Genomic DNA, 27,430 nt, shown 5'->3' with positions numbered 1-27,430 from the left:
TAGACCCGTCGTCCATTTATTGTAAGTCAATGCCATCATGCGAAAGAAAACGGCCTCGCTGCTCTGCAGACTACGGGGTAGTCCCAATTCCATCCTAAGGGTAATAGCAGAGCGACATGATTCCCCAATCATAGCACATTGTGTAGACAGATGCATCTCACACACAAAAATAGTGACTAAGTAAGTAGTAGTAATTGTAGTTGTAAATAGTAGTTGTAATGTAATGAATTTCTCTACGACATGTGATTTTAAAAATTTTAGTTTTGTTCATGTTAATTATTATTATATTAGCTAATTTGAATTTTAATTGTTATTTTATTAATTGTAAATTTTAGTATTTTAAATTTTTACTTTCGACTAAATTATCATTATTATTTCAGTGACTTTTATATTATGTACTTTGAATATTTTGACATTTCGATTTTAAAAATTTTAATGTATAAATAAATTCAGTCATTTGTTACTAATATAGTATAAGGTGGCTTACTAACAAACTATGGACCTATGGTGTCTGAAAATAAAAGATTTCTATTTTATTTATTTTTTATTATAATGAATGAGAATTTTTTTGTAAGGCCGTTATATAACTCTATGTACACAGTAAAACACTCTTTGATGCTAAGTGTTCGGTAGTCGGTACGTATGTCATTTTGAGGTTAATGCCGGGTGCACGAGTTTTTCACGTGCCTGCTGCCTGCCTTCCGCGCAAAGACGTTCACGAGTCTTCCGCTTTGCGTTGCATAAAAACTTGCGCGCATGCGCTGCGCCTTGTCTTTGTTCTGGTTTCATTGGACGCGTGGACGCTGCTGCTCTGTGATTGGCCAGCGGTGCTGTCCTCCGCAAACGTTCCCTGTTGCCTGCGTGGAAATATCAAACATGCTAGATATCAAAGCAAACGGCTGGCGCAAAAGCGAGCGATTCGTGAACAGTCCTACCTGCGCACACAATACAGGTCTTTGCGTATGCGCGAAGCGCAAGTAAAATTCTCGGGCACCCGGCATTAAGGTTTGTTATTTCTGTAGTAAACGTATATACTGGGTGTGGTACCCTCCTATTTATATAATATATAATCGAAAAGATGTCCGTCTCCATATGCTAAGGGTTCTCCAGCAGCGAACACTTGCCAGGTAAAGCCTGAAAACCAAACAAATTACTGGGACTTTTATATTTTCTTCGACATAGATTTAAGCTTTATCTTAAATATTGTTATAGAACATGCAACCGTTGAAGAATAAAGTATTTTTGTCTATTTAATTTATTTATTAATACTAACGGCCTTACTAATAAAAAACAACTAAACAAAACACAACAGAAAAAAATAGACAAAAAACATTTGGAACGAAAACCTAAAAATTGAATCAAAGACAAATACTAACAAACTCATTGTGTATTATATGTAGCATATTCTCTTTGGAAAAACGATATCGTTTCCTAAATTCATGTTCATCTAACTGGAACAGTGGATCGTATCGTTTCTTGTTCTTTGCGTGCCTCCGCCTAAAGTACCGCAAATCTGCTATATCACGCCGAAAATTGGCCAATTTTTCACAATTCAAGTATAAATTTTCTCACAATAGAAATCAAAACAAATCTGCTTATCTCATTATCGTTTCTAACCTGCTAACAGCTGATTAATGTCAGCCATCTTGTTAGTTAGCGAGTTAAACAAGGTTCCTTAAGGTGTTCAAGTTGACAGCTATTTAAACAACAAATTAATCAATCATTTAGCACTAATTAATGTTTATAAGTAAGAATTTCTTTAAACATTGTTAAAGTTAAACAACGAAAAGTGTTTATAAGTAAGGCTGTAAATACCTAAACCATTTGGTCCAGCAAAACAGTTCTCCCGCTTCTCCTTCGATGACTCGCCTGAATGGCATTTAGATTACGCAACGTTCGGGTAAAGAGCTTATCTTTTAATAAGTTTAACAATTTGATCTTTAACATATGCTTACTTAAATACAAAATACGAATTTCAATCTTAAAGCTGGATTTCCTTTAATATAGTTATTTAGATTTTTTGTGAAATTACTCCACTAGTTTAAGATCGAACACTCAGGAAAAATTCCTTCGATCCGGCCGGATTCGAACCGACGTCTTCTAGCATATCGTGCCAGACGCTATGGCTAACTAAGCCACGGAACGAACCAGAGGACGTCACGAATTTTTCTATGTGCTTGCGTTGTAACTTTGTATTTGGTTTTTAGCGCGATCTATGAGAAAGCTATGATATTTCGTCACCCAATTAGATACCTTTACAGCTACCAGTCCCTGCCAAAGATGTCGCTATTCATTGTATTTATATTTTTATTGAATCGATATTCAATTATTTTTATGTGAAATTGCTCCACTAGTTTGTTATAATGATCAAAACAAAGATCGACCGCAATGAAAAACTTCGCCGACCCGGTGGGATATGAAACCACGTTCATGCTGCACTGTAGCATTTACTCTTAACAAAAACATATAGGATAATTTCGACCACTTGGTAACTGGATCCGTTACTCAGTTGGTAAGGGGCAATGCTACGGTACAGCATTGACGTGATTTCAAGTCCCACCGGGTCGACAAAGTTTTTCTGTGTTTTCGATCTTTGTACTCATATTCCTTCAACATTTTTCTGTTGAATGTGAAAGATAGCTTTCAAAACGAAAAGGTCAACTAGGTATCTTAGAGCACCGACTGTACAAAATAAAAAGAACGATGAAAGAACATCCCCTACATTCTCCCACACGAACGGTTAATTTTAAAAATTATTATCTAAACTACAAGTTCCTTGGCAACGAACGCGTTGAACTTTTCCTTGCGGGATATAAAAAACATGAACATAATGTAACGTGAACATGGTACGGGCGCTGAAGTACACACCCGTGCAAAAGTCTTTGTTGAGGAAATTCACCCTTTTATGGTACATTCCTACAATTTGCGGGGCGCGAATGCTTCCACGTACAATATGCGTACAGTTAAGGAGTGGAATTCTTTGCCCGGATTCGCTTTTCCCAAATAATTTGAGTACAACCTGGAAATATTTAAGGTCACAAAGCAGGCACCGTCTTGGCAAATGTATACCTCGTCGTCTTCCTCAGCCATATTTTCACTTTCCGGCAAATTAGATTGCGAAACGCGATCCTATCTAAAAAAATGTTAATAAAAATAAAAGGTTTCAGAAGGGGTTTGAATTCGCTAGATATATATATATATATTTTAATATTTATAGTTATAGTAGATAAATGAAATTAGTAATGTCTACTCAATTTGTAAGCCCATTTTAATAATTATCCTTAATTAGACAGGTCATGATGATCTACTACGAATCTAGATCGTGCATAAAGATAGCGGCAGATTCTAAATTTTCTTTTAATTACAAAGGTTTTAACGTCAAAATATTACAAATTATTCATCTTTTTTTATATTACTGGGTGAACATTATTTATCGTGTACCGTTAAACATTTTTGTTCTTAACATTACTGTAATATAAATGCATTCGTACATTGTCAGAACATCCACAACTTTCAGTATGAAGTTATTACAGGAAGGCGAATACTCTTTTAAACAACGGAATCATTAAAAAGTTTTAGTGCAGGCATTGACTAATAACTTCATCGGCAACCTTCATACTACACGGTAAAAACAGATTACTTAGAAAAAGACAAAATTCTTTTTATGAAGACAAATTTATTAAATCCAACAAAACGATCCTCTCCCTATGGACGCTAGAGAATAATTACTTGATAATAGTAAAAAAACGTCTCAAAAGTGTATTCTAGTTACAAGACAGAAATATTTAATCCAAGAGCAAATTAATTTACTTCAAGTCACAAAGCTACTCTAGATTCAACAAAATATTTATTAGTTATTAGAAATGTCCGAATTTGGCTTGAAAAAAAAGAATGAAAAATTGAGAGGTACTTAATTATTTGACTGAAGATTTATGTTTTTTAATATCAAAAAGCGTAAATTTACAGGGTTATAATAGGACGGAATAGACGTAGAAGACGAAGTGTGCGTAGATAGACGAGCAATAACGTCAATTGTTTCAAGAAGTTTTATAATTGACTAGGGACCCCAAGTTTACAGAACAAAACGCTTGCGCGTTTCAGAGTATGACTAGCGCCATCCAGTGTTGCGCAACGGAACTAAATGTAAATTAAAGTTGTCGTGATACGTGTATATTTTAATAATTGACAAGTGTCGGTGGATTAACAGTTCTCGTAAAAAGGAGTAACGCTATATCGCGTCTATAGCATTTAAACACCTCAGCGAGGTCCGCACGTCCTAACGTGCCTCCTAAGGCAGATATACAAACCATATTTGTTTCGCAAAAACAAGCGATTCGTTCTGTGTACCGTTTAGGTTCTCGGGTTTCTCTCAGAGAAAAGTTTAAGGACGTATCATGACTGTGGCATCACAGTACATTTACTCAAATATTTTGTATGCCCGTAAAAATATACATAATTTCATTAAGAAAGGAGATATCTGTAATATTAACTTTAGAACTAAGTCCAAACTCATGGTACCTTTCATGGTACAGTTCGGTTAACTAAGGTAAACGATTACTTTATGGGGAACTGTATACGCTTTTACAATTAGATTCCGGATTATATATTAAAATTATAATTTTCCAAGTTTAAAACTTACATTAAAAGTATTTTAATTGAAAACTCATATTACCAAATTAAAGAGTATGTGTTAGATAAAGTAGTATGGAAAGACACAACATGAGTCTAGATTCCACACAAATATGATTCAAAATGTATTCTATAGCATTTAAGTTTATTTGAAAAGTGCAATCCCTAGAGTTTCTTGCTCGTCCTACTCAGAGAGGTGAGCGTAGTGAACGAGCAGTAGCTTAAAAAATGACGTTTTCAAGTGTAAAAATTTTACCTGTGGAACAAATCATTGTTCGACTTTGACGACTTGATCCGATGTTCGCCCGAGAAAATTAATGTTTTATTGTTTTTGCGTTGCAGTCTCTATGCATTTCAGACATCATTCTACAGTTCAGATCTAAGTATTTTCTATATTACTAATAATTTATGGATCACTATGAAATAAATGATTATTATTAATTAAAGTTTAAACTTCTATTTAATGTTAGTCCAATGGTTCTCAAAGTGGAAGCTGGATGACAAATTCTCAATTGTAAATTAAATTACCTAAATTGATTCTGGTCTGGGTGTATTGCGTAGTATCTCGATTTGAATTAGGTTGCTCTGGCACTCATGTTACAGGAAATTACTTACTTTGAGACCTGGTACTTGTCTGGCACAATATCATTATTTAAGATCCTATAGCGTATCTGACCATCGGAATATGAGTATCGGAAACATGTAAAAAACCAGAGCAACATTCCAAATGTTTGAATAGTAGGAAAACATTTCCGAAAGTGTAATTTTTGCCGTCACAACCAGAATACGAGAGTTCGAATGCTAACAATGTTGACGCCGTGTAGGTTTTGTCGAGAGGATTTCGGTATAAGAGCAAATTTATAGTTGGCACTTGGCCAAACGTCCCCATGTCGCAGTTACTAAGTGTTAGCTTACTATAGCCTTCTATATAACAATATATACCCCGGACATTCTCCGCAAAATCTATGACGCGATGCATATTGTCCAGTATGACACCAGTGGACGCAGGCTATTACTTCGTCGAAACTTAGATGACGTCAAAGAATATTACAATTACGAAAGTAATTCAAGTATCTTCTACATCGTTTTTTTCATTGCACCACGATCGTGTCTCCGAAAGATTTTCGAGACTTTATGGACGATTACCTTTCAATTCTCAAAGCAGTTATTACATAGAGGCCATGAGAGGTAGCAGTTGTTATATAGAGGCCATGAAAGTCACTCCACCGACTAGGTCAGTGGTCAGGAAACTCATGAGTCAACTGAGTCAAATATCAACAGTGCATCATTGAAAGCGATGGCTTGACAATATCTGCGCGACAAAGGCCTGACAGCTCGTTCACCCAGTACCCTATTTGTTTCATTCTAATTAGTCATATGTAAGATTGAACACCACACTATTTTAGTTTACGTCATAATACGGGGACGGACGTTGAACCATCGAAAAAATAAAGGAATATGAAGTAACTATTGCGATAAGCCATGGTTCAGTATAGTCTGGATTCAACAATTGTTTTAAGTAAGTAGTTACTTGTGCCGGGAGTCCCGCTTTTCCACATTACAAAGTTTTTGTCTTGTTTATGAATCGGGAAAGTAGTTACCGCTGTCTAACAGCCATTTGCAGTACATTACTCCTAAGTGTCGGCACTGTGATTGCGCTGGCTTCTTCTACTGTTCAATTTGGAACACAGTAGTACTGCCTTGCGGTACACATAGGTACCTACCCAAGCAAGCTCTGGCCCTGTACTCTAGTTCTCCGTCCGTCCTACATGCGTCCAAAATAATTACGTCAAATGAGTACCTATACTCGACCAAATTGTACTTTTAATTTGGTTGAGTGTTACTTATTTGACATTAATTGTTTTGAACGAATGTCGTACGTAGAACGAAAGTGCACCCCCTGTATAGAAATTCCTATGACCAGTATATCTACATACAAACCATCGACCACTTCGTTGGCCTAAGGGTTTAGACAGCAAACTCTGGATGCAGAGGTCCTGGGTTCGATTCCTGGTAAAAACAATTTGAGAAGTGGGTTGTTCTGGGTATTCTAATAAGTGCCACAAAGTGAATTCTGTTGTTCTGGTATTCAAAGTATAGGGAATTTCCTAGTTTGAGACCAGGCAATTGGTGTAGTTGTCAGGCATATTATTATTATTATCATGACAAACCTCTTTCGCCTCTTCCACTTGCAACAGTCGTCTTATATACCCGTTTTGACCTTGCCCTTTTCAAGGACATCTCCAATCTGATCAAGATTTGAACGGCGAAGTTTATCTCATCCCTCTATTTCCATCCGTATTTACTCTATAAATTTATGCCTTTCTATATAACCAAACCATCGACGTGTTCCCTTTCTGAACGGTAAAATTTTTAACAGAAAAATTGCCGTCATTAAATAGGACCATGGTTTTCTTACAAATTACAATTTTATGCATCAAATCAAGTCGTCAAAAGGACACAACTATCAAAACCAATCACCGGAATTGATATCAACTGAGAATTCGCAATCAAAGCTGTCTTTATTAATGACAATTGTGACAACGAAAGTACTATTGCCGTATCAATTTGTGTCGTATCATTTTCAGACGTTGTCGTTTCTTTATATTTTTCATTTGACTTTGTTCAAAAGCAATGAAGAGACGAAAATGCGATTGCTAAACCTTTTGTCGGTACTTGGTCTACATTTAACTCTTGGTTTCGCCGATATCACGATACAGTATTCTGTTGATTATTTCAATTACAGAAACGTTAAGTTTGTTTGCCTATTGGCGTGTGACGATATTGATTGTAAGTATTTATTCTCATAATTATTAATACAACGACCGAAAACTTCCTTCCTCCGCAAAAATTCCTTCGATCCGGCCGGATTCGAACCGACGTCTCCCAGCAAACCATACCAGACGCTACGCCAACTAAGGCACGAACCAGCAGCGGACCTCACTAATTTTTCTGTGCTTGTTGTCGGATCTTTTGTTTTTGGTTTTTCAATGACTTTTTTACCGTTTTTGCCGTAAGTCACTTTTTGATGCCGAAGGTGAGAACTGTATGGAAGTATTTTTTCACCCAATTCTTTAGTATTTCCGTAGTTATTCTTGTCTACTTTTTGTTCACGAAAATCAGGTTTTTTGATAATTTTTTTAACATCATATTAGAATAGTTTCTTTTGATCAATTTTATAATTGGTAATCAAATATTTAAAAAAAACCTTGAACTTGTGTTGAGTTAGTATTAGAGCTCGCTGAGAAAGAGTTCGTCCAGGGAAGTACAGCCACCATTACCATTACTGCGTTCCGGTTTTTAAATTACAGGTTTGTCAACTTATGTATCAGGGTGACAAGCGCAGTTTCAGTAACCCTCAGATCTTTCAGATTTAAAGCTCTGAGTGGCACTGCAACTATTATGGATAGACGTGTAGCTTTCCGTCACTTGACATCATTAAAAAAAGTTTATCGACACATTTCTTAATGTATCAGTAAAGGTTAGTAGTTCAAAACCGTTTAAGACATTGTAATACTTGCCACGGCCAAGTAAAACAACATTATTTCTCACAAAATTTAACAAGCGTCTTAATCCAAAGAGATAAAAGTTTTCTAGCAATTTTCATTAGCGAGCCCTCTTCGAACGAAGTGAAAATTGGAAAGCTAATGTTTGTGTCAATTTAAATTGTAATCTTGTTTAAATATCTTACTTTGAAAAGTTTTTAATTGTACCAAAATGTAATAATATAAACCATACAAAAAGTCATAGTAGCGTAACGGTTTCACCTACTGCCTCTCAAGCAGAAGCCTTGGGTTCGAATCTCAGAGTTTCTCGGAAATTAAGTGCACTTGAATCGATTTTCATAAAAATCGATTGGTAATGTGCATCCCTAGTTGAAGTGAAAGTCCACAGGACTGCAAGGTAGGTATTGTGTGGTGTTGCTTCTTTTTCGTCGAAGAAAGATTTTTTACATCGAAATTTGTAATAAGTACGTTCGTCCACGATTTGGGCAGAAATGGATTCAGACCGGGAACTTTGGATAAAAACCCGGTAAAAACCCGGACGACTTAATTGGGTTTTAATCCACTGGCCATCTCTGGCCCTGACACATTTCCTTTGGGTTGGTTTTAATTAGTGGCAAAACATGTGTTAACATTCTGAATGGCATTGCAACTGTTATGGATAGGCGTGTCGCTTACCGCCAGGCTTACGACTTGTTCATACCATCACTTGGTATTATTAAAAAAAAAATTAAAAAATTACGCTATCACATGCCATGAAAATGTCTGCGGAATTAATTTCTTAACAATAATCTCGACAAGACTACAGCAGGATCAGTGGGTAAGAGACTATCATAACTGAGTTAATATTTCCTATTTGCTCGCTTTTAGGGACTGCAAAATTCACAAAAAGAGCATCTGTAGTCTCCATAGCTGTATCACATGTGAAAATCGACTCTCGTGTACAAAATTACAATGCAATTGACAAATGTTTGAAACAAAAATTTACATCTATTGGCGTCTATATTAATGCTGAATGTTCTCAGTTTGAAGAAGCTGTTGATTTTGTGAGTATCCGTTAAAACTGTAAAGACTAGACATTAGAGATACCTGTGAAAGAGTTCGTCTAGGGAAGTATTAACACAATACCTATTCCTTCCGCCAAGCAGTAATGGGAGCAATACTGCATCCCGGTTTTGAAGAGTGCTGGTGATATTACAGGCATATGAGACTTATCAACTTCAGGTCTGCCTAGAAGATCTTTGCGATTTAAAGCTTATTATTATATACTCTTTACAGTCATAACTTACCCCTACAGCTGTAATTATATTCACATTTGCTCATGCACTTACATGTCAAACAGTTTATTTTAGATGCACTATTTACACTTTGCTATGTATATTATTATTGTCAATGTATAACTTTACTCGTAGTCGTTATATTTTTGCTTTCAAATAACTTAATCCCTCTCGTTGGTTCTGACTGAAAACCAACGCCTTAGGAAACTTTGGCATATGCTGAGAGCGCCGTTCCACTGCTATGACAATCATGTTTTGTTTTTTCTTTTATGCTTAATCTGTATTTGTGTTATATCAGTGAATAAAGTGTTTATCTATCTATCTATCTATCATATTATTAAGTCATTCATAAGGCAGCGCGAATGCTGGGTTTTATTAGACGAAACACGTGTAATTTCCATCAACTCAATACGAAAATCATACTTTACAATAGTCTAGTTCGCTCTCACCTTGAATTTGCCTCCACATTGTGGAATCCAATGTACACCGACCCTTCTCAGCGTATAGAAAACATTCAGCGTGCCTTTACAAAGCTGTTATTTCACCTAACATATCACATAGACGTCCTTATGACGAAAGAATTAATTTTTTTAAATATTCCCATTACAAAATCGACGAATTGTAGCTGATTTGTCTTTTCTACATAAATTAGTAAATGGTGAGATATCAAGTTCTGCAATACTTGAAAACGTAATGCTCTCAGTACCCATGCCGAGCATTCCCCCATGACGAACTAATTTAGGTTTCCATCATCCACTCTCGAGAATGTCTTCCCATTACAACCGTTTATCTGTAAACCAAGCAAAGCTGGATATCTTCAACGACGCCCTAAAAATGTTTAAAACAAAACTGCTGACAATACTTTGAAACCGCATCATAATTTGTAATCCTATATTCGTTAAATCAGTAAGTGTTTTAAGTTTTCAATATTTATTTTTGTGTTGTTTAAAAAACAGGAAACGATCTCTTGTTTTATATCGAGTTCTTAGGTTTTCGCGATTGTTACATATAGGAAATGAAACTATTTTTCCGGATTTAAATCGTCGCGTAAACAAGTCTGCAGTCTGCACACTACAAGTGAGCATGTCATTGGTAAACCTACACATTGCAAAAGAAGTCCGTTATCTACCCAGGATGCTGCGAGAGGCCATTGAAATTAAAAAACATCCTAATTTCAACAGGGAAGACGGTTTCTCCGTACCACCAGTTTGGGATCCAGTATTTCCTCTAATGAAAAATCCCAAACAGACGTAAGACTGCAGTACTAATTAATATGTTTTAGTTTATTCTAATTTCTATTAATAATTAATAATAAATTGAACTTAATAAAAATTCATTCAATAAAATAATTTGTAAAACTTAATGTAGCGTAAATTGGAATGTTTTCTTTGTAAAATTAAAAATAAGGTATTTAATTAATAACTATTGTAACTATAGTCAAAAAATATGGTGGTTTGCATCAATATTAGACATAACTGGTTGAAGACTGTACCACCTCAGTCAACCGTGACCATGGGACCTGTAAAGGGCCCGAAACGTCGGTTTATTTGAATTGAAAAAACAAATATACGCGATTTAAATCCGGAAAAATGATTTCTTGTTTTGTTTATATTTATAATTAGGTATTTTATAATAATATTTTCCTTCTTCAATTAACATGTATACACACTTAGTTGTGTACTAATTAATTTCTACAAAGTTGTGTGTGCCAGTAATAGGCATATGTATAAGAACAATTCCTCTTACCATAAACCTTTTTGAACAAAACTATATTTATGCTGTTGGTGTACCTTTATAAATAAATAAATAAAGCTTAAGTGGCAATACAATTGATAGGCGTGTTACTCATAATCAGGCGCACGGATTGTTTGTCCCGTCGTCGCTTGGTAATCATAAAAAAAAATTGTAAAGCCCCGTGTACATCAAAATTGACGACCTCGGTAGCCTAACGCTGATGCAAAAGTCCCGTGTCCGATTAGGACCAATGTGGACAATTTTGTCTTTTCTAAGGCTATTATCACACCGGACCGCGCCTCGCTACGGAGTTTTTATGGAAAACACGCGCCGTCGAACACACTGACAACGCTTCTCCGGAGCGCGCGGTTTTACCGCGCCCTCGCGCGGAGGGTAGGGCACACTGCTCTCCACACTACCGCGCAGATTTTAAGCTTAAGGACATGTACAGTTTTCTACAATAGATCTCGACGTCGATAAATTTATATTTGCCATTGAAAATCGACCAAATTTATCTTCATATTTTTTAAAAATCTTTGCAATAAAGTTGAAATTATCCATTTATCGATCTGGTTCGTAAAAAGGGATGTATCCAATATCTTCGGTGTCTTTTTATTTGAGTAAACAAAAACCGAATAGACAGTATAACTGCAGCGTCCTGAATGAGTTCTGTATTATTAACCGTTCTTGTCAAAGAAGGATCAGCAAATAAATACGAATCTACCACAACTTTATTTATTTTCCGAGATGGATTTGTTATGAAGTTACCGTAAGAGAAAAGGGCGTAAGTACCTACACTTTTATGGTCAAACTAAGTTAAATGGACGCATTTACAAAATAAATTGGTAAAAAGGCGTAATTGCATAGATACATCGTTTCGTTTTAGATACACATTTCAATCACTTCAGTAAACGAAAAGACGCAAGACACATTTAACTTTCTAAATCTTCCTCAGTTAAGGCTGTACATGTATGTAGTTATTGAAAATGTTAATTTCCCAGATGACAGTTACACAATGCTCACATAAATTTAAAATAAATTGAAAATGTTACCTTTCATAAAAGCAAATCTTCTAGGCTAACCGGTTTTGTATCAAGACAAAGGAAAATTTTTAACGAGCCAACTGTATCTATTTTAATTTATAACAGTTTAAATCGCAGTATTTTGGAATATTGCTCTACTGTCTGGAACCCAAATTACCAGGTTCATTCAAATAGAATTGAAAGTGTTCAGAAACGTTTCCTCTATCATTTAACATACAATGATTTTAAATGTAAACAGCTGTTCTCGTACGAATCACGTCTCTCTCACTACAACATGTTCTCATTGCAAAAGCGCCGTAAAGCTCACGATGTAATGTTTTTATTCAAAATTATTCATGGTATTATAGCTGCACCTGACATCTTGCATCGTTTACGCTTCTCCGTCCCCCGTCCTGGCAGTCGTCTGCAAAATCGTAAAACATTTTCGCTCCATATTTGTAGAACTAACCTCGGTCAACACTGTCCAATGTATCGCATGTGTTCTTCTTACAATGTTATCCGCCTTGATTTCGATACTTTCACTGGTTCTGTTGTCTCAGCTAGGAACTCAATTAGAAAATGTCTATTATGTTAACTACACGACTGACTTTGTTGAGTTTTCTTAAAATACTTGAAATGTAGAATTACTGTCACTTATTTCATATTTTGATGCTTATACAGTTATTTTGGCCTGTGTTGCATGTTGTGTTCACATCAAGTAGGATACATTCTTATCGTGTTACTATTATAAATGAAATATTTGTAGTTTATATCTGAATTGTATCCAGTTTTGTATCCAGTAATAAAAATTTTGAAAATTTCAAGATACGACACATTGAAAAGTTATTGTAACTACATGCTGCCCTTTCGTCTTATTATTACACAAACGTTAACAATAGTGTTGTATGCTAAGTTGAAAAGGCGTAAGTGGTTACTTGCGCATATCTTACCTAGTATTGAGTATTTTACGATAATTTTTTTACTAAGTGGAAAAGGAAAAAGTGTAATAATGAAATAATGAAGCATAATTAATAAAATATTTTCAATTCCATATTTTGCGTATAATATAGGTTTATATTACTGCGTTTGCAGAAAGTGTCTACATTTTTCGTTTCAATTTCAATTTCTTTCATACAAACAAAATTACAGAGACATTTTTATGTACAATGAGCGTTCAGCGCTTTTCCCATCGTGGTTTGCTGGATCTAGAAGGTTAAAGTGATACATAGTAAACGCCTTTGAATTTATCGTTTATCCACAATCATCTGTGTTGAATTAGTTTATTAAATCATAAACGCACTTTGTCACGTCATGCTCTTTAAGCTGCCATGATATTCTGTAATTAGCATCATAATATACTAGTCGTAAAAAACAGATATTAAGTGCCAAAAATAATAAATATGAATTAGGAACGCCATATCATAAGAACTCTCAATGTCGAACTCATTATCATTAATATGTTCACCATCTGAAGTTTAACTGCACCTTTTTATAACAAATACTAAAAATAGAGTTTTTATTATATAAATATGTCTTTACACAATTTCATTAACAAATAGAGTTTAATTTTACAGGCGTCTCAAAACCAATATTTTGACGCAACGCACAAATGGTTATTCATCAAGAACAGGATAACAAACGTATCTAATAACAATGATGTAAATGAAGTTAATAATATAGAAACCAACCCGTCAATTGACAACATTACAACTAGATTCAATACAACGTCGTCGCTGGACGAAGACAATCTATTTATGCTAAATTATAACAACAGTATTACTGACGGCGATGATGTATTTCGGATTCTTAATAACTTGAACTTAAGTGTGGACACTGATGTTATACTTTCGGTGAAAACAGGTAAAACTATTAATAACGTACACATTAAAAGTCATTAGTTGAAAAGAAGATCATTGTGCCCTCCCCTTTTTGCTATCGAATGTCCATACATATCCTCTTGACAATGTAGCCTCCTCTACTCCTCACTGTTCATGGCCAGCTCCTTGACCTCTTATTAGTTGTTCACTTTGATCTGCTTCTTTATTTGTTCACTAAATGCCATTCTCTTGGTCTTCATCTCTTTTTTTCATTATCAGCAGTCATCCTTTCTTGGTTAATAATCCTTTCAGGTGTACCAAGTGCTTCTTGTCATCTTTATAATGCGTACGACCAAAAAATGGAATTTCCTGCAGACGTCTTTGTTTCTGAACACAAATACCTACAGCGATAATTGATTGATGTTTTCAGCCTTGGGAATATCGAGACTTTTGAGACTTAAATCACTTAATTAAAACAGTACTAAAAAGTCTACTAAACCAATAATCATTTTTTATTTTGTTTTCACTGCCCAAATGCCTAGACTTAAGTATGAAACCTATGTCTTTAAGGTGCGATTGAATAGGCCTTTTTTGGGGAAGCTTGTTCCATTGTAGACCCCATCTTTGTTCCAAGACCAGGTAGTGATTAAGAGTAAGTCCACTTAATATAATTATAACAGACAAAAGGTGTTCATGTTTCCATAGTGTGATGAAAATGACCAGAAATACATATTTCTAAATACATTTTATGTCGTAGAGTTATCCACTTAAGAGATCCTTTGTTAACCCAACGGTTTGCGCATAAGCTGGATAAGGAGATTCCGAGTTTGATCCCGGGAAAATCAATGGTGTCGCATATAACATCAAGCAGCATGAAGGCGAAAAAAAGTTCGGGACAGAATGATGTCATATACATAATATATACTTGTCCTATATATATAATACATATTGAAAATATTTACCTCATAGCGTCCTTTTCTATTTTCTAAGCTTTTATAGATCTTTTAGACAATAATCAAGGTACAGTACTGTCATAATCTCTTTTAGGATTTTCCTCATATGATTTATACGATATTTTCAACTTCGGGAAAGCGCAAGGTGGCTTTCTGTCAATAAACCATGCAGGATCATGGAACGTCGACACTGGTTATAACCGTAAAATAGATTTTAATAGTTATAAGTATTACCGACGATGGGATTTTCAAGAGTTGCCAATAAAGATGATATCCGTTGTAAGTAGTTATGTATACATATATTAATATAAATACTGAAAAAGTGTGATAAGAGAACGTTGCAGTGGTAAAGAAGGTGTAGTGACAAATACAGCGAAAGGGATGCGGACAGGTGGTTCAAACAAGTAGAAAAGGTGAATAAAAGATTGATGAAAAAGATTTATAAAGCAAGTGGTGCGTACAGGTAGGTAAGGGCCGACAAAGGCAAACTTACTATAAACAAACTTAACGGAAAAGTATGTAAGACAGCAAGCAAGGCAAAATATGTCTGTCATGATCTCTCGTTTTGGTATATTTCTTTTTCTTTTATTGTAAGAAACTTCGAATTTTTACTTCAGTTATCATTGCAAGCATTGCAGTATATGCCATCGATACGATAAGAAGATTATTGTATCGATGGCATATACTGCAATGCTTGCCATCGTGTGGAAAGTATTTGCCAATTGAAGTAACGTTCTCGCCGATTATTTGCGCATGGTACGCGAGACGTACAGGAAAGGACGTACGTCTTACAAAGAGACTCCTTTCGTGCATCCCAAGAAAAGTGTCAGTAATTGGATTTAAGAGTCTTTTTGTAACACATTTCATGTCCCATTATACATTCTTTAGACTATTGGCAGTGAATTGACGAGTAATATTAAATATATTCAATGTTTTTATTGCGTCTATTACATTTGTATATTCATTTCACAGATGGCCCAAAATGCAACAGTTAACCTTGACGTTATGTTTGGAAGAAAGGCTGTTCCGGAATGCCCTGACATCAGCAGGATCCCTGGAATGATCATGAGACCTGTTGCGGAATTACATAATATTAGGTTTGATCCATCTTCTCTAACCAAATGTTAAATAAAATACCCCGAATATCATCATCTGTAAGGTAACAATTGGTCAAGACCGATTTAAGGAGCCCAAAATCTCGATATTTCTGCTGCCATAAATATTATTTTGTGTCCAAGTTCCCTACACTAGCAGGAAAGAAGCTAAAGCTTTTTTACTTTAGTTTTTAAATCTAAAGGTAAACATTCAATGTCAGTTCTTCAAGTTATATAAGTTGTCACCGAGATACCAGTCCTTGCCTTAGTTTGATATAGTTCTTTGATAACATTTATTTTATCATACTTTGTTTAATCATATGATTAGGTAGTATGTCTACACTAAGTATAAAAACCTTATTATTTGTAGTAAATTATGTTTCCTTCAACTTAATAGGCATTTACCAGACCAATACATAAAATCATTAGATGGTTTAAAAAAAGTTTTTGAATCTGTTTCTCTATTAAATTTCAGCTTCATTTACAAGCCAGCCTCAAAATGGATTGATAATTTCGGTCATCGAAACAGTGGAGTAAGTCATTGCTATCTACTTCCATCCTATAAATTATTTTGATTTTGGATCTTAAATGAGGTTGTTTTTTTTATGATACCAAGAGATGGGGCTAACTACTCGTAACAGTTGCAGTGTCACTCAGAGTTTCTAATTGCTAAGATTCGAGGGGCACTGCCACTGCGCCCGCCTCTCTGAGATATAAAGCTGACAAATATCATGTGCCTGCAGCTTCACCAGAACCCTTAATCAAATGCTCAAATGTCGCTTGGCGGTAATCCTTCGATTTAGTCTTATAAATATAAAGCTTTTAAAGAAACAAATTTGTCTCAGACGTATCACGTCTGTGGACCTTTTATGTCCACTGTATCACCTAAACTTATGGTTTTCTTATTTCCTACGAAATTAGAGAGCGGCCTGAAATATACGTCCTAATTTCAACCTTATCCTAGTATCAACCTAATTTAGGCGCCAGGGCTGCACTGCAAAACTTTACTATTCATTATTTAGTAGCAGTAGAGCTATTTCTGAAAGAGTTCGTCCAGAATTATACTGCTACCTTACCTATTTCTGCCGCCAAGCAGTAATGTCAGCATTACTGTCCGGTTTTGAAGGGTAAGGGTGCTGGTGAAATTACAGGCACATGAGATTTATGGCTCAAGGTGACAGGCGCTGTGGTTGTGCACTTCACATCTTTGCAATTTAAAGCTCTGGGTGGCACTGTAACTGTTATGGACAGGTACGTAGCTTACCACCAGGCGCACGACTTGTTCGTCCCGTGACTTTGTTATAAAAAAAATCTATAGTATCATTTCACATCACAATTATATGATAAAAATTGGTACATTATAATTACATTCACAATTGAAAGTCCTTAATCTAATTGTTTTATTTCAATATCAAGGTTATAGCAACAGAACTATATTATAAGGAGCAGGATGTAGCTCCAGGGATTCGTCTACTTGAAAGCGTTTTTGGGAAAATAGATTTCCTTTATCCACCACTCCATTGTATTGAGTAAGTAATAAGAAACAATCGGTACACGATTCAAAAAGTATTGAACCTTGTTTGTTCCGCGTTATCCAATGGAGCGCGGGAAATTTCTTTCCCACAAGGCCAAACGATCACAAACGTATATTACCACGAGATCCTTCGGCGCCTTCGTGATGCTGTGCTGTGTAAACGACCGAATCTATGGGTAGAAAAAACTTGGCAGCTCCATCATGGTAATGTACCTGCTCATTTTGCGTATTTGAATCAGGCTTTCCTTGCCAAACGCAACATTCCTGTGGTTTGCCAGGCTCTCTATCCACTCGACTTAATTTCCTGTTACTTTTGGCTGTTTAACAACCGAAAAATGCCGTTGCGGAACCAGATTTGAGTCAAGAGACGACACCATGCGGAATGCGACTGAACGGTTGCTCACCATTCCAAAAACTGCATTCCAGGAGCGTTTCCAACAATGGCAGGAGCGCTGGGAGAAGTGTGTGCATTGCCAAGGAAATTACTTTGAAATAGATTAGTATTTGGGATTTCCAAATAGATAAATATATTTTTTGCCAAAAAAAAGGTTCAATACTTTTTGAACACCCCTCCTAGATTATGGTATAGCCCAAAAATTGGTAAATTTTAAACAAAATGTGTTCTAATAAATACTTCTTACCCGGATATTTTGACGAACGCGAAACTATTATCAAGTTTAAAAATCTTCGTAGAATGTAGTAAACTAGTTGTTCTTAAAAACATATTACCGATAACTTGTCTTAACAATAATTCATTGTGACCACAGAAGTGACATTAATTTTATATGATAAATTTAAGCAAAGATATTTTTTATTTGGAATCTTTCCAATGACCTTTTCTTGAGTTATATTTTTATGTGCATGACCAGTATCTTCCATTTCAGGACAAGATTCTACTATCGCATTCCCACAACTGGCCCAGGAAAGTATGAGAACCAATTTCTAAGGCCTCTAACAAAGTCTGTGTGGTATTGCGTCATAGCAATGATCAACCTGTGTGGAATCTTACTACTTATTACATCTAAAATCGAAGGTCGCACTTCTGGTGTCCAATATGCCCTGTTCTCGGTATTGGCTTCGTTTTGCCAGCAATGTCAGTGTTATTGATTCTTGAACTTGACCACAATAAGCTATGGCCTGCAGAAAGTGTTTTCTTCCTTAGTTCTGTAGTATAGAGTCGAGCTTATGGTGGTCAGTCTATTTCTTGTCGTTTATCTTGTGAAATGGTTAAATTTATTTTTATATATTTTTTAGTTTTCGATTGTGGTATGGTGGAAACAAAAAGACTATCTTCAGGTAAAAAAAAAAAACAATCTATGATTACATTCATTTTTATACGTATAAAAAAAATAAAAAATAATTTGTTTCAAGCAAAAGCCCGAACGCTTCCGTCAAATCGACAACAATGAAACTGTATTCTGCATCAGTTTGTCTTTCATTTTCAGCTCGTGAAATCACAATGCTAGTGACCGGCCTATCAAGTCTTCTGATCTACAATTACTACACGAGCAGCGTCGTTAGTTGGTTGCTGAACGGGCCTCCACCATCGATCAACTCGCTGGAGGAACTTTTGGACAGTCCTCTTGAGCTGGTTCTACAGGATATTGGATATGCAAAATCTTGGCTACAGGTATGAAAACACCATCTAGAAATCTATTGTTTGATGAATGAAATTTCCATTTGATAGTGGGATCTGCATACCATGTGTTTCCCTCCACTTTGCTCGCTTGAATGGGTAATTTTCAGAAACATGGCAACAACAAACATAGGCAGCTCCTTACATTTTTGGCGATATTATCTGTCCATCTCATTTTCGGTCATCTTTTTTTCCTGGACCCAATGTTATTATTTTTATTTTTATTTATTTGAATTTAAGAAAAGAGGGATACAATATATTTAAATAAACATAGTCCTACAAAACTGTATATACAGTTTGATTGCAGGATCGAAATGAGTCTCAATTAAGCAAAAAGTTACAAACTGACTCTAATGTTGTTAAAAACACTTAAACAATATGATTATTAACTATTCAACAATAATTTGTGAAATAATGCTCTTTCAAAATTTTTTTAAATTTACATTTTTTAGTTTCATGTCTAATAACCTCTGATAAGCTGTTTAATATGTATGGAATACGTTTCTTTAAGGTCCTATCTCCATAGTAGTTAGTTACTCTTGGGATTACAAATTTTCCAGAGGTTATCGACCTTGTATTATAGTTGTACATGGCTCCAGAATCCACACAAATTTGATTCAAAATGTATTCCATAGCATTTAAGTTTATTTGAAAAGATCAATCCCTAGAGTTTCTTGCTCGTTCTTCTCAGGGAGGTCAGCGTAGTGAACGAGCAGTACCTTAAATGTGACGTTTTCAAGTGTAAATTTATTTTACCTATGGAATAAATAATCTTTGACTTTGACTTTGACTTTGTTACCAACCGTACACAACAACGAGTCACGCACCTCTGCACTATGGTTATTGACAGTCAGAGGATATTTATGTTGACTAATCTAATCGGAAGAATTTTACAAATTTTGAATAATTTAGTATAGTCACCATTACATTTAACTTTTGTTTACAAGAAGTTTTAAAAACTTAATTTGCATATTCTTTAGCCTGTCAATGTATGACTTAAATGTAAGTCCATAGCTATCAAGGGCATAATTTAGTATGGAGTCCACCATTGCCATATACAAACATTTTAACGTACTAGTTGGCACTTTGAAACTTAAGTAACAAAATTTACCCAACAGTATTCTTAACTTGTTAGAAATAAAATCTATATGAGTGGCCCAAGAAAAATATTCATCTACTTTGAGACCAAGATAAGTAACACATTTTTCTCTTTCTTTTGGCTTGCATCTACAATTAATTAAATTATTATGTAAACATTTAAATGAATGGGCAAGAATGGGACTGGGTGAGTCGGTTAAATGCTGATAGGGTGTAAAATCAATAATTTGGTTTTGGTTGTGCGGATTTATCACGGCATTTCCAATGTAGTCGGAAAGTCTAACCCGGAGGCCACGAGTCGCGACGCTTCCAGAAAATTCATTAATTGCTAGAGGCGTCAGTGTCGAGCGTCAATTACAAATATATGATTTTATTTACAATAGGCCACAAAGTAACGCTGCAACTTGCAGTGAAATTCGCTACGAAAACAATTATACCTACGAGAAAGTTCCATAGTGTGCACGGAACTGTCGCTACGGGCGTCAGCGTTTGAAACAAATTATTTTGTTTTTATTTGTTATTTGGTTACTACTGAAAGCGAATAAATTAATATCCATTATTATTATTAATACGTATTTAAAGTATATTCCACCCATAATATTAAACAATAATATTAACCATTTAATTCGTAAAAGGAATTCTACTAGACTTTCCCCCACCACCGAAGTTGCTGTAAGCGAATTACCAAACTTCGTAGGTGCATTTTGACGCTTTAAAATTGACGCTCTTAGTAATTGATATTTTCGCTTCAAGTGTGGCGATATTTTCATATCCGAGGTATAAGTGTCTAATGTGTCTTGTATTCATTTTTTTTAACCCCCATATAGTACCGCGTGAACTGTATTATCGATTAGGTTGTTCACAAAGTAATTTTGTGATATACAATCTGAATGATACCAAATTAACACCGTTAATGGAATATACTTTAAGTATGTTTTGATAAATGAGATGGATGAGCTGTTTCAGGTACCTACTTACTATTTCAACAAACGTAACGCAAAAGTAGAAGATGAAATGCGGCAAAAGAAAGTGTTTAATAAGAAGAAAGGTGCGCCCTTGCTAGTAACCCTAGAGAAAGGCATTGAGTTTATGAAAGCTGGAGGTACAGAGGTTGACATATTACCTTTTTTTTATAATGTTTGTCCTAGTGGTGAAAGGATCTGCCAATTGGTGTTGCCCAGACTACAGCAGACGTTATGGAAAGGAATATTAATTATATAGTATTCATCAAGCTTCATAGAGAAGTGCCAATATTCATTCAATCAGTCACTTTTAACGCTGAATCTAACTCTAAATCTACGGGCCTGTTACTACCTTGTAATATTTTTATATTTCTCTCTGTTTGTATTGTGAATCTTAAACTTACAAATAATATACTTGGTACAAAAAAAGCTTCTAGAAAAAGAAAGTTAGCTTTTAGCTTTTTCCAGGCTACGCATTCCACGCGGAAGTGAGCAGCGCAAACAGACTGATATCCCGCCAGTTCACTCAGGAGGAACTATGCGAGCTGGGGTCATTAGTATCGATAGACAAGACGCCATTATATCCCGCTGTGCAGAAAAACAGTCCTTATAAAGAATTCTTTACTTGGAGGTGATTAAACTCATTTTTATTTTTCAAAACCAATTTCAATATATGTCTCAATAATGTAAATCTTAGTGTGTCTCACAAAAAGCCGTGGTAACCTTTCAAGCAGAGGCCGTGGGTTCGAGTTCGGGCTCGCACCTCTTTTCAATTTTTTCGGAACTTATGTGCGAAATTTAATTATCAATTTACCAGAGCCTACCAGAGCCTTTCTATATCGTGATGAAACCGGCACGTCGATAAAGGATCACAAACCTCAGAAAAACATCTAAAGTCCCCAACCCAAATTGGGCTAGCGTGGCGGATTATGGCTTAAACCCTCATCAGTGAAGAGACCCCTGCCTAGCAGCCTCCGTTTCCTTCTCATAAGTTTTGATTATATTGACCCTCCCTACAGGACCTTTAGGATACACGAGATGCGCATTATAACATATGCGTGCACAGGAACCTTCTAAGTTCAGGTTCTGACCCCAATGCAGCCAGTGTACAAGATTGTCACACACCGTTGTCACTAACTTCATCCGGTTCTCAAGAGGCTAGTGCCTCGAGTAAAAAAGTTCGTCCAAATAAGTGCTGCCATCATATTTGTGCCGCCAAGCAATAATGTGCGCATTATTGCGATCTTGTTTTGAAGGATAAGGGTGCTGGTGAAACTGTAGGCACTTGGGATTTCTCAACGTTATGCCCCTCAGGTCTTTGCCATTAACACGTTCATCGCCGTGGTGGGTTAAAATGACCGGCATCTCATCTACCTATTGGGGCCGTGGGGGGTGAAAATGATCGGCAGGTGTTACATTCCACGTATTTAGCCATATAACATGACCGGCGTGGCACTGATGAACTGCTGTTGCCACTTGGTTTTTAGGATTTTTGATAGCATACATACTTTTCTAGACTAAGAGGAAAAAGCAAATATTTCGAATAAAAAACTACTTTAATTTCAAATTGGATTTAAAAGTTACAAACTAAGCAAAAAATGGTTAATGTGAAATGTTAATCTCAAGTGAAAGACGTACTTACGTCAGTTTTAGGTAAACATCGATCGAATATACTCTGCCCGGCATTGCGACCAGCGCCGCCTAACATATCTATATATATATATATATCGTGACAAAATTCATATACGTATACAAATGAGACCAAAAACAAAAACAAACTAGCGGTTCCTGATAGTTGTCTTCACAAAGTCACAAATTCATTTAACATATTCAATATATACGCTTCTGTAATAAGATTCCAGGTGACACCGAAAATTTGCCATTTCCGAGGTTTATAATACTATAGTGAAGCAAAAACTTTATTCCAAAGGTTAATAATACAGCTTCTACGTACTTGGATGTCGAAATTCCGTGGTAGTAACCCGTTTAGATTCTCGATCTAAGAGAAAGAGAAGAGAAGAAATAAATATAGTATAGTAAATGATAAATGTATATTTAGAAAGAGCAACCCCTAGAGTTTCTTGCTCATTCTTCTCAGGGGAATCTGCCTTACGAATGAGCTGTCCCATATCTTTCTACAGAAGTTTTTGTTTATAGTGCCCCTGCCTATCAACGTCTTGGTTATGCGGGAAGAGCACTAAAAACAATTTTTAAATTTCTTACTGTGTATTTTTGCGTCGTACCGTTTTGCAATAAATGATTTCTATTCTATTCTAAAATCAATATGACGATTCGAAATGCAATTTGCTTACATTAGAAATAAAAATGATTTGACTTAGACTTTGAATTTGACTATTTAGGGACAACACTTGTTCGCCCCGTCAAGCGATATCATGAAAAAAACTGACCCGAAGATTTGATAGTGCAGCATTAGCTTTATTAGATTACGTCGACTAGACTTTGATGCACACCAAAAACTCGTTTTCACTTCTGATATCCAATTTCAAGAACAAGAGATATCGAAGTGATTATTGTAGAAATTAACAACTTGAGACCTTGATATAGCAGTTTTGGTTACGTTGACCTGCCGTGTAGGTGTAATATTACTTAAAATATCTGGACCAATAACTCAAGTGGACTGTTACTTACCTTTCTACAGATCGTAACTCTGAAAAAGGTCAAAAATCCGTCTTATGTCAAGATGACGCTGATCAATAGTTTGGAAGTAGTTATATAAATAGGCGTGGGTATCAAATTACTCAATTGATTCCTCTTTAATATGAAATACAAGAAGTCAGTTTTTTTCCTTGTAATATTCACATATTGATCTGGTTACGCATTAAATCCACTTTGGTATTTGCAGTAGAGGTTTCTTTGATCAGCCGCGTACAAAAATAATAATCCATCGTTCATTCAAATTATCCTTTTTGTCAAGCATGTCCGCAATTTTTCTGAAATAAAGAAACCGCTTCTGTATCCCGCTCCGCTTCTCATGGTGTTCATCAGAGCCCGACTAGCATCATCAGGTGAGTGAATCTCTAGTCTTCTTGTTTCTTATCACTAGAAGTTAAAGTAGGTAGCTTTGATAAATTGCAGTTTGTCAATGTACACAAATTACAAAAAATAGCTATTTCGTACTCGTCCCAACATCTGTTGTACCATTGGGTACTAAATGCCAGACTACGTTGTGTAGTCCATGATAATCCGCACACAAATTACATATACATCATTTGAAATTGACATATTGCGTTTATTGCCCAGATATCTCTCATAAACACCCATATGAGAACCGTCTAAAATTCTATAAAATGCCATCATTATGTAAAAGACGTAAATTACTTGATCTTTGTTTTCTGCATAAACTATTTAATGGTCAAATAAATTGTAAACAAATCATTGATAAAGTGGGTCTCGCCGTACCAAGTCATCTACCAAGATATAAAATTTAAAAATATTCCGCATTGTAGAACTAATCTCGTTCTAAACTCCCCAATTTTACTCTTATGCAGAGAGTATAATGAAATTAATAGTGATTTTGTTGAAATAGACATTTTTAATGACACATACAGGCTGTATATTTCAAAGTGGGACATACTTATACAGTGCGTTATATTCCTGATTCTGAACCCAAAGAAATAATAAACTAATGAACTTAAACTTTACAAAAAAATATTTATCGAGTTGTTAGGTTTTCGCGATTGTTACACACAGGAAATGAAACTATTTTTCTGGATTTAAATCGCGTATATTTGTTTTTTCAAACAAACCGACGTTTTGGGCCCTTTACAGGTGCCATGGTCACGGTTGACTGTAAAGGGCCCGAAACGTTGGTTTCTTTGAAAAAACAAATATACGCGATTTAAATCCAGAAAAATAGTTTCATTTCCTAAAAAAAATTTTTTTTTTATCGACTACTACTTGTGAACAACATTAGTTATCAAAATCTATGCACATCACTATTATTGCTCCGACGCAACGGCGAGCTGCGACACGGCGGCGAAAATCAAAGCACAGCAGCAGGTCGGGGGTGGGGGCGCGGGCGCATAAAGATAGTGCACGCGCGACCTTGGTCTAGTGAATATACGTAAATTATTTGTACTTCCACTCGCTCGCGCAAAATAGATATTTATTCTAACGTCGAATTGACTCAGATGGTGCGACTTTACGCAATAAGTGGTGATAGTGTGAGACGAGCTATTAAAATGTTCCCAAATCGGAGTTTTACATGGAGGAGGTGAACAGTGTTGAAGTGTTGCATGAGAGGATTATCTCAGCATTTTATACTGTGAGACAAAATGTGTTTGTGTTGAACAATTTAAAACAAAATTTTCTAGGACGTGCTAGACTATGCATTGTGGAAAACGGTGGACATTTTGAACACGTGCTCCGTACTACGTAAGTGTAAATAAACTGTAAATAACTAAAAAATCAATCATCGTAAATAATTTGACTTCACATTTTTAACTACGCCAAAAACCTCAATCCTTATTAAATAATAATTAGTCACAGTATAAATCACAAACTTATCTTTTTTAGAACGTAAAACATTTCGACGATAGTTCAGGAGTAAAAAATAATTAGCATAAGCTAAAACGTAATCATTCAAAACCAATCAAAACATAAATATGCGTAGATGAGTAACTTAGTTTTTACTTTCTAGAGAAAAGAGGTGTTTTTAGTAGGAAGGGAGATGTGAAATTATTGTTATTGTTGCTGTCTCACTCGGCGTTCGCTTGGTAGTATTCCCATTGCACTCGAAATCAAGCGTAAAGGGAATCGGTTTATTCCTATGTACACTCCAAAACAAATTTGTTGTTTTATGTTTTGTTCTATCCCATATCCTAATTTTATTTTAGGCTATATTAAGTTGTCACATGATTTACTATGACTTGTATGAATATGTCTCACTTTCAATAATACAGCCTGTATAACCGATTCAAACAAAAAAATACTGAATTTCAGTGATTTTTTTTTTTTGTATTGCAAGGATAAAAAGTTTCGCTGTTGTATTTTTTGAAATTCACATTTACTTATAATTTTTATTTTGTACACACGCCAGCAGATCAAGCTACACATTGACGTATCTTGTTCCGTTGAACTGGAGTCGATTTTCGAACAAAAACGTGTAGTCTGATGTGCCGTTGTCCGTACATGGCAAGTCACGTGCTATGTTGAGAGGATTGTACTTTGCTTTTTTTTGTTTGTTTCTGTTGCTTACTTGTTAATAATAATCCTACAAAAACCAGTGTTCGTATCGTATTTTCTCGTAGAGGACGATAAATTAACGCGAGCACCACTGGGTCTTCGCAAACGCGGTGCTTCATGTAAATTTTCACTAAAAGCGGTCGAGAATTTTCACTACGAAATATTATTTATGGGTAATATTAATTACGGGATATATTTTGTTAAAGTTAATTTAAACTACTCTGTGCGCCGTATTTGTAGGTGGGGTTCTTTGCCGTATTGATGATAGTTTTTATCGTTTTGTCGTGCGCTGGTGGTAAGCGACACACCTGTCCATTGCAGTTGCAGTGCCACTCAAAGCTTTAAATCGCAAAGATCCTAGGGACACTGCCACTGCGCCAGTCACCCTGAGACATAAGTTGACCAAGTCTCATGTGCCTGTAAATTCAACAGCACAATTACTGCTTCTGGCAACAGAAATGGGTAAGGTGACAATATTTTCTTGAACGAACTCTTTCACAAGTACCTATACTGCTCCTATATCTTCTATTAGTACACTGAAACATTTCATCATCATAATCATATTAGCTGGAAGATATCCACCGCTGTACATAGGCCTCCACCAAAGATTGCCAGACTAGCCGTCGAATGCGAAGGGTTATCGGTTACCCGCCGCCCTTACGAGGTCATCAGTCCATCTAGTAGGGACCGTCCCACTGAACGCCTTCCGGTTCGTAATTTCTATTCGAAAACCTTCCTGCCCAAATGGCCGGCTGTTTCTTCTACAGATCGCATTTTTGATTCAATCACGTAGAGGAATAGCGAGCATTGCTCGCTCTATAGCTCCTTGAGTGACTTTGAGTTTTTTTATGAGGCCCATAATAAGTGACCACGTCTCAGAGCCGTAGGTCATCTCTGGCAACAAGCACTGCTTGTAGACTTTTGTCATGAAGGACTGCGGTAGAAGACATTTACTACTGTCGATTA

The 27,430-nt window shown here is 35.7% G+C and overlaps 1 protein-coding gene across 1 annotated transcript in view; it reads left to right on the top strand.

Annotated features, from left to right (window-relative positions):
• LOC113239984 overlaps nucleotides 1–27,430 on the top strand; it is a 54,587-nt gene that overhangs the window by 9,655 nt on the left and 17,502 nt on the right. The window contains 10 exon segments of the mRNA XM_026477174.1: nucleotides 9,003–9,178; nucleotides 13,740–13,872; nucleotides 13,963–14,025; nucleotides 15,030–15,214; nucleotides 17,446–17,558; nucleotides 18,448–18,656; nucleotides 18,818–18,859; nucleotides 19,009–19,193; nucleotides 21,264–21,399; nucleotides 21,728–21,890. Of these exon segments, the coding sequence (XP_026332959.1) occupies nucleotides 9,003–9,178; nucleotides 13,740–13,872; nucleotides 13,963–14,025; nucleotides 15,030–15,214; nucleotides 17,446–17,558; nucleotides 18,448–18,656; nucleotides 18,818–18,859; nucleotides 19,009–19,193; nucleotides 21,264–21,399; nucleotides 21,728–21,890 (1,405 nt within the window).

Source organism: Hyposmocoma kahamanoa, unplaced genomic scaffold (assembly GCF_003589595.1).
Source record: "Hyposmocoma kahamanoa isolate Upper Pololo Valley unplaced genomic scaffold, ASM358959v1 119, whole genome shotgun sequence".
Classification (NCBI taxonomy): Eukaryota; Metazoa; Arthropoda; class Insecta; order Lepidoptera; family Cosmopterigidae; genus Hyposmocoma; species Hyposmocoma kahamanoa.
Note: the sequence above shows the minus strand (reverse complement) of the source record. Positions and strands in the feature narration are given on the sequence as shown.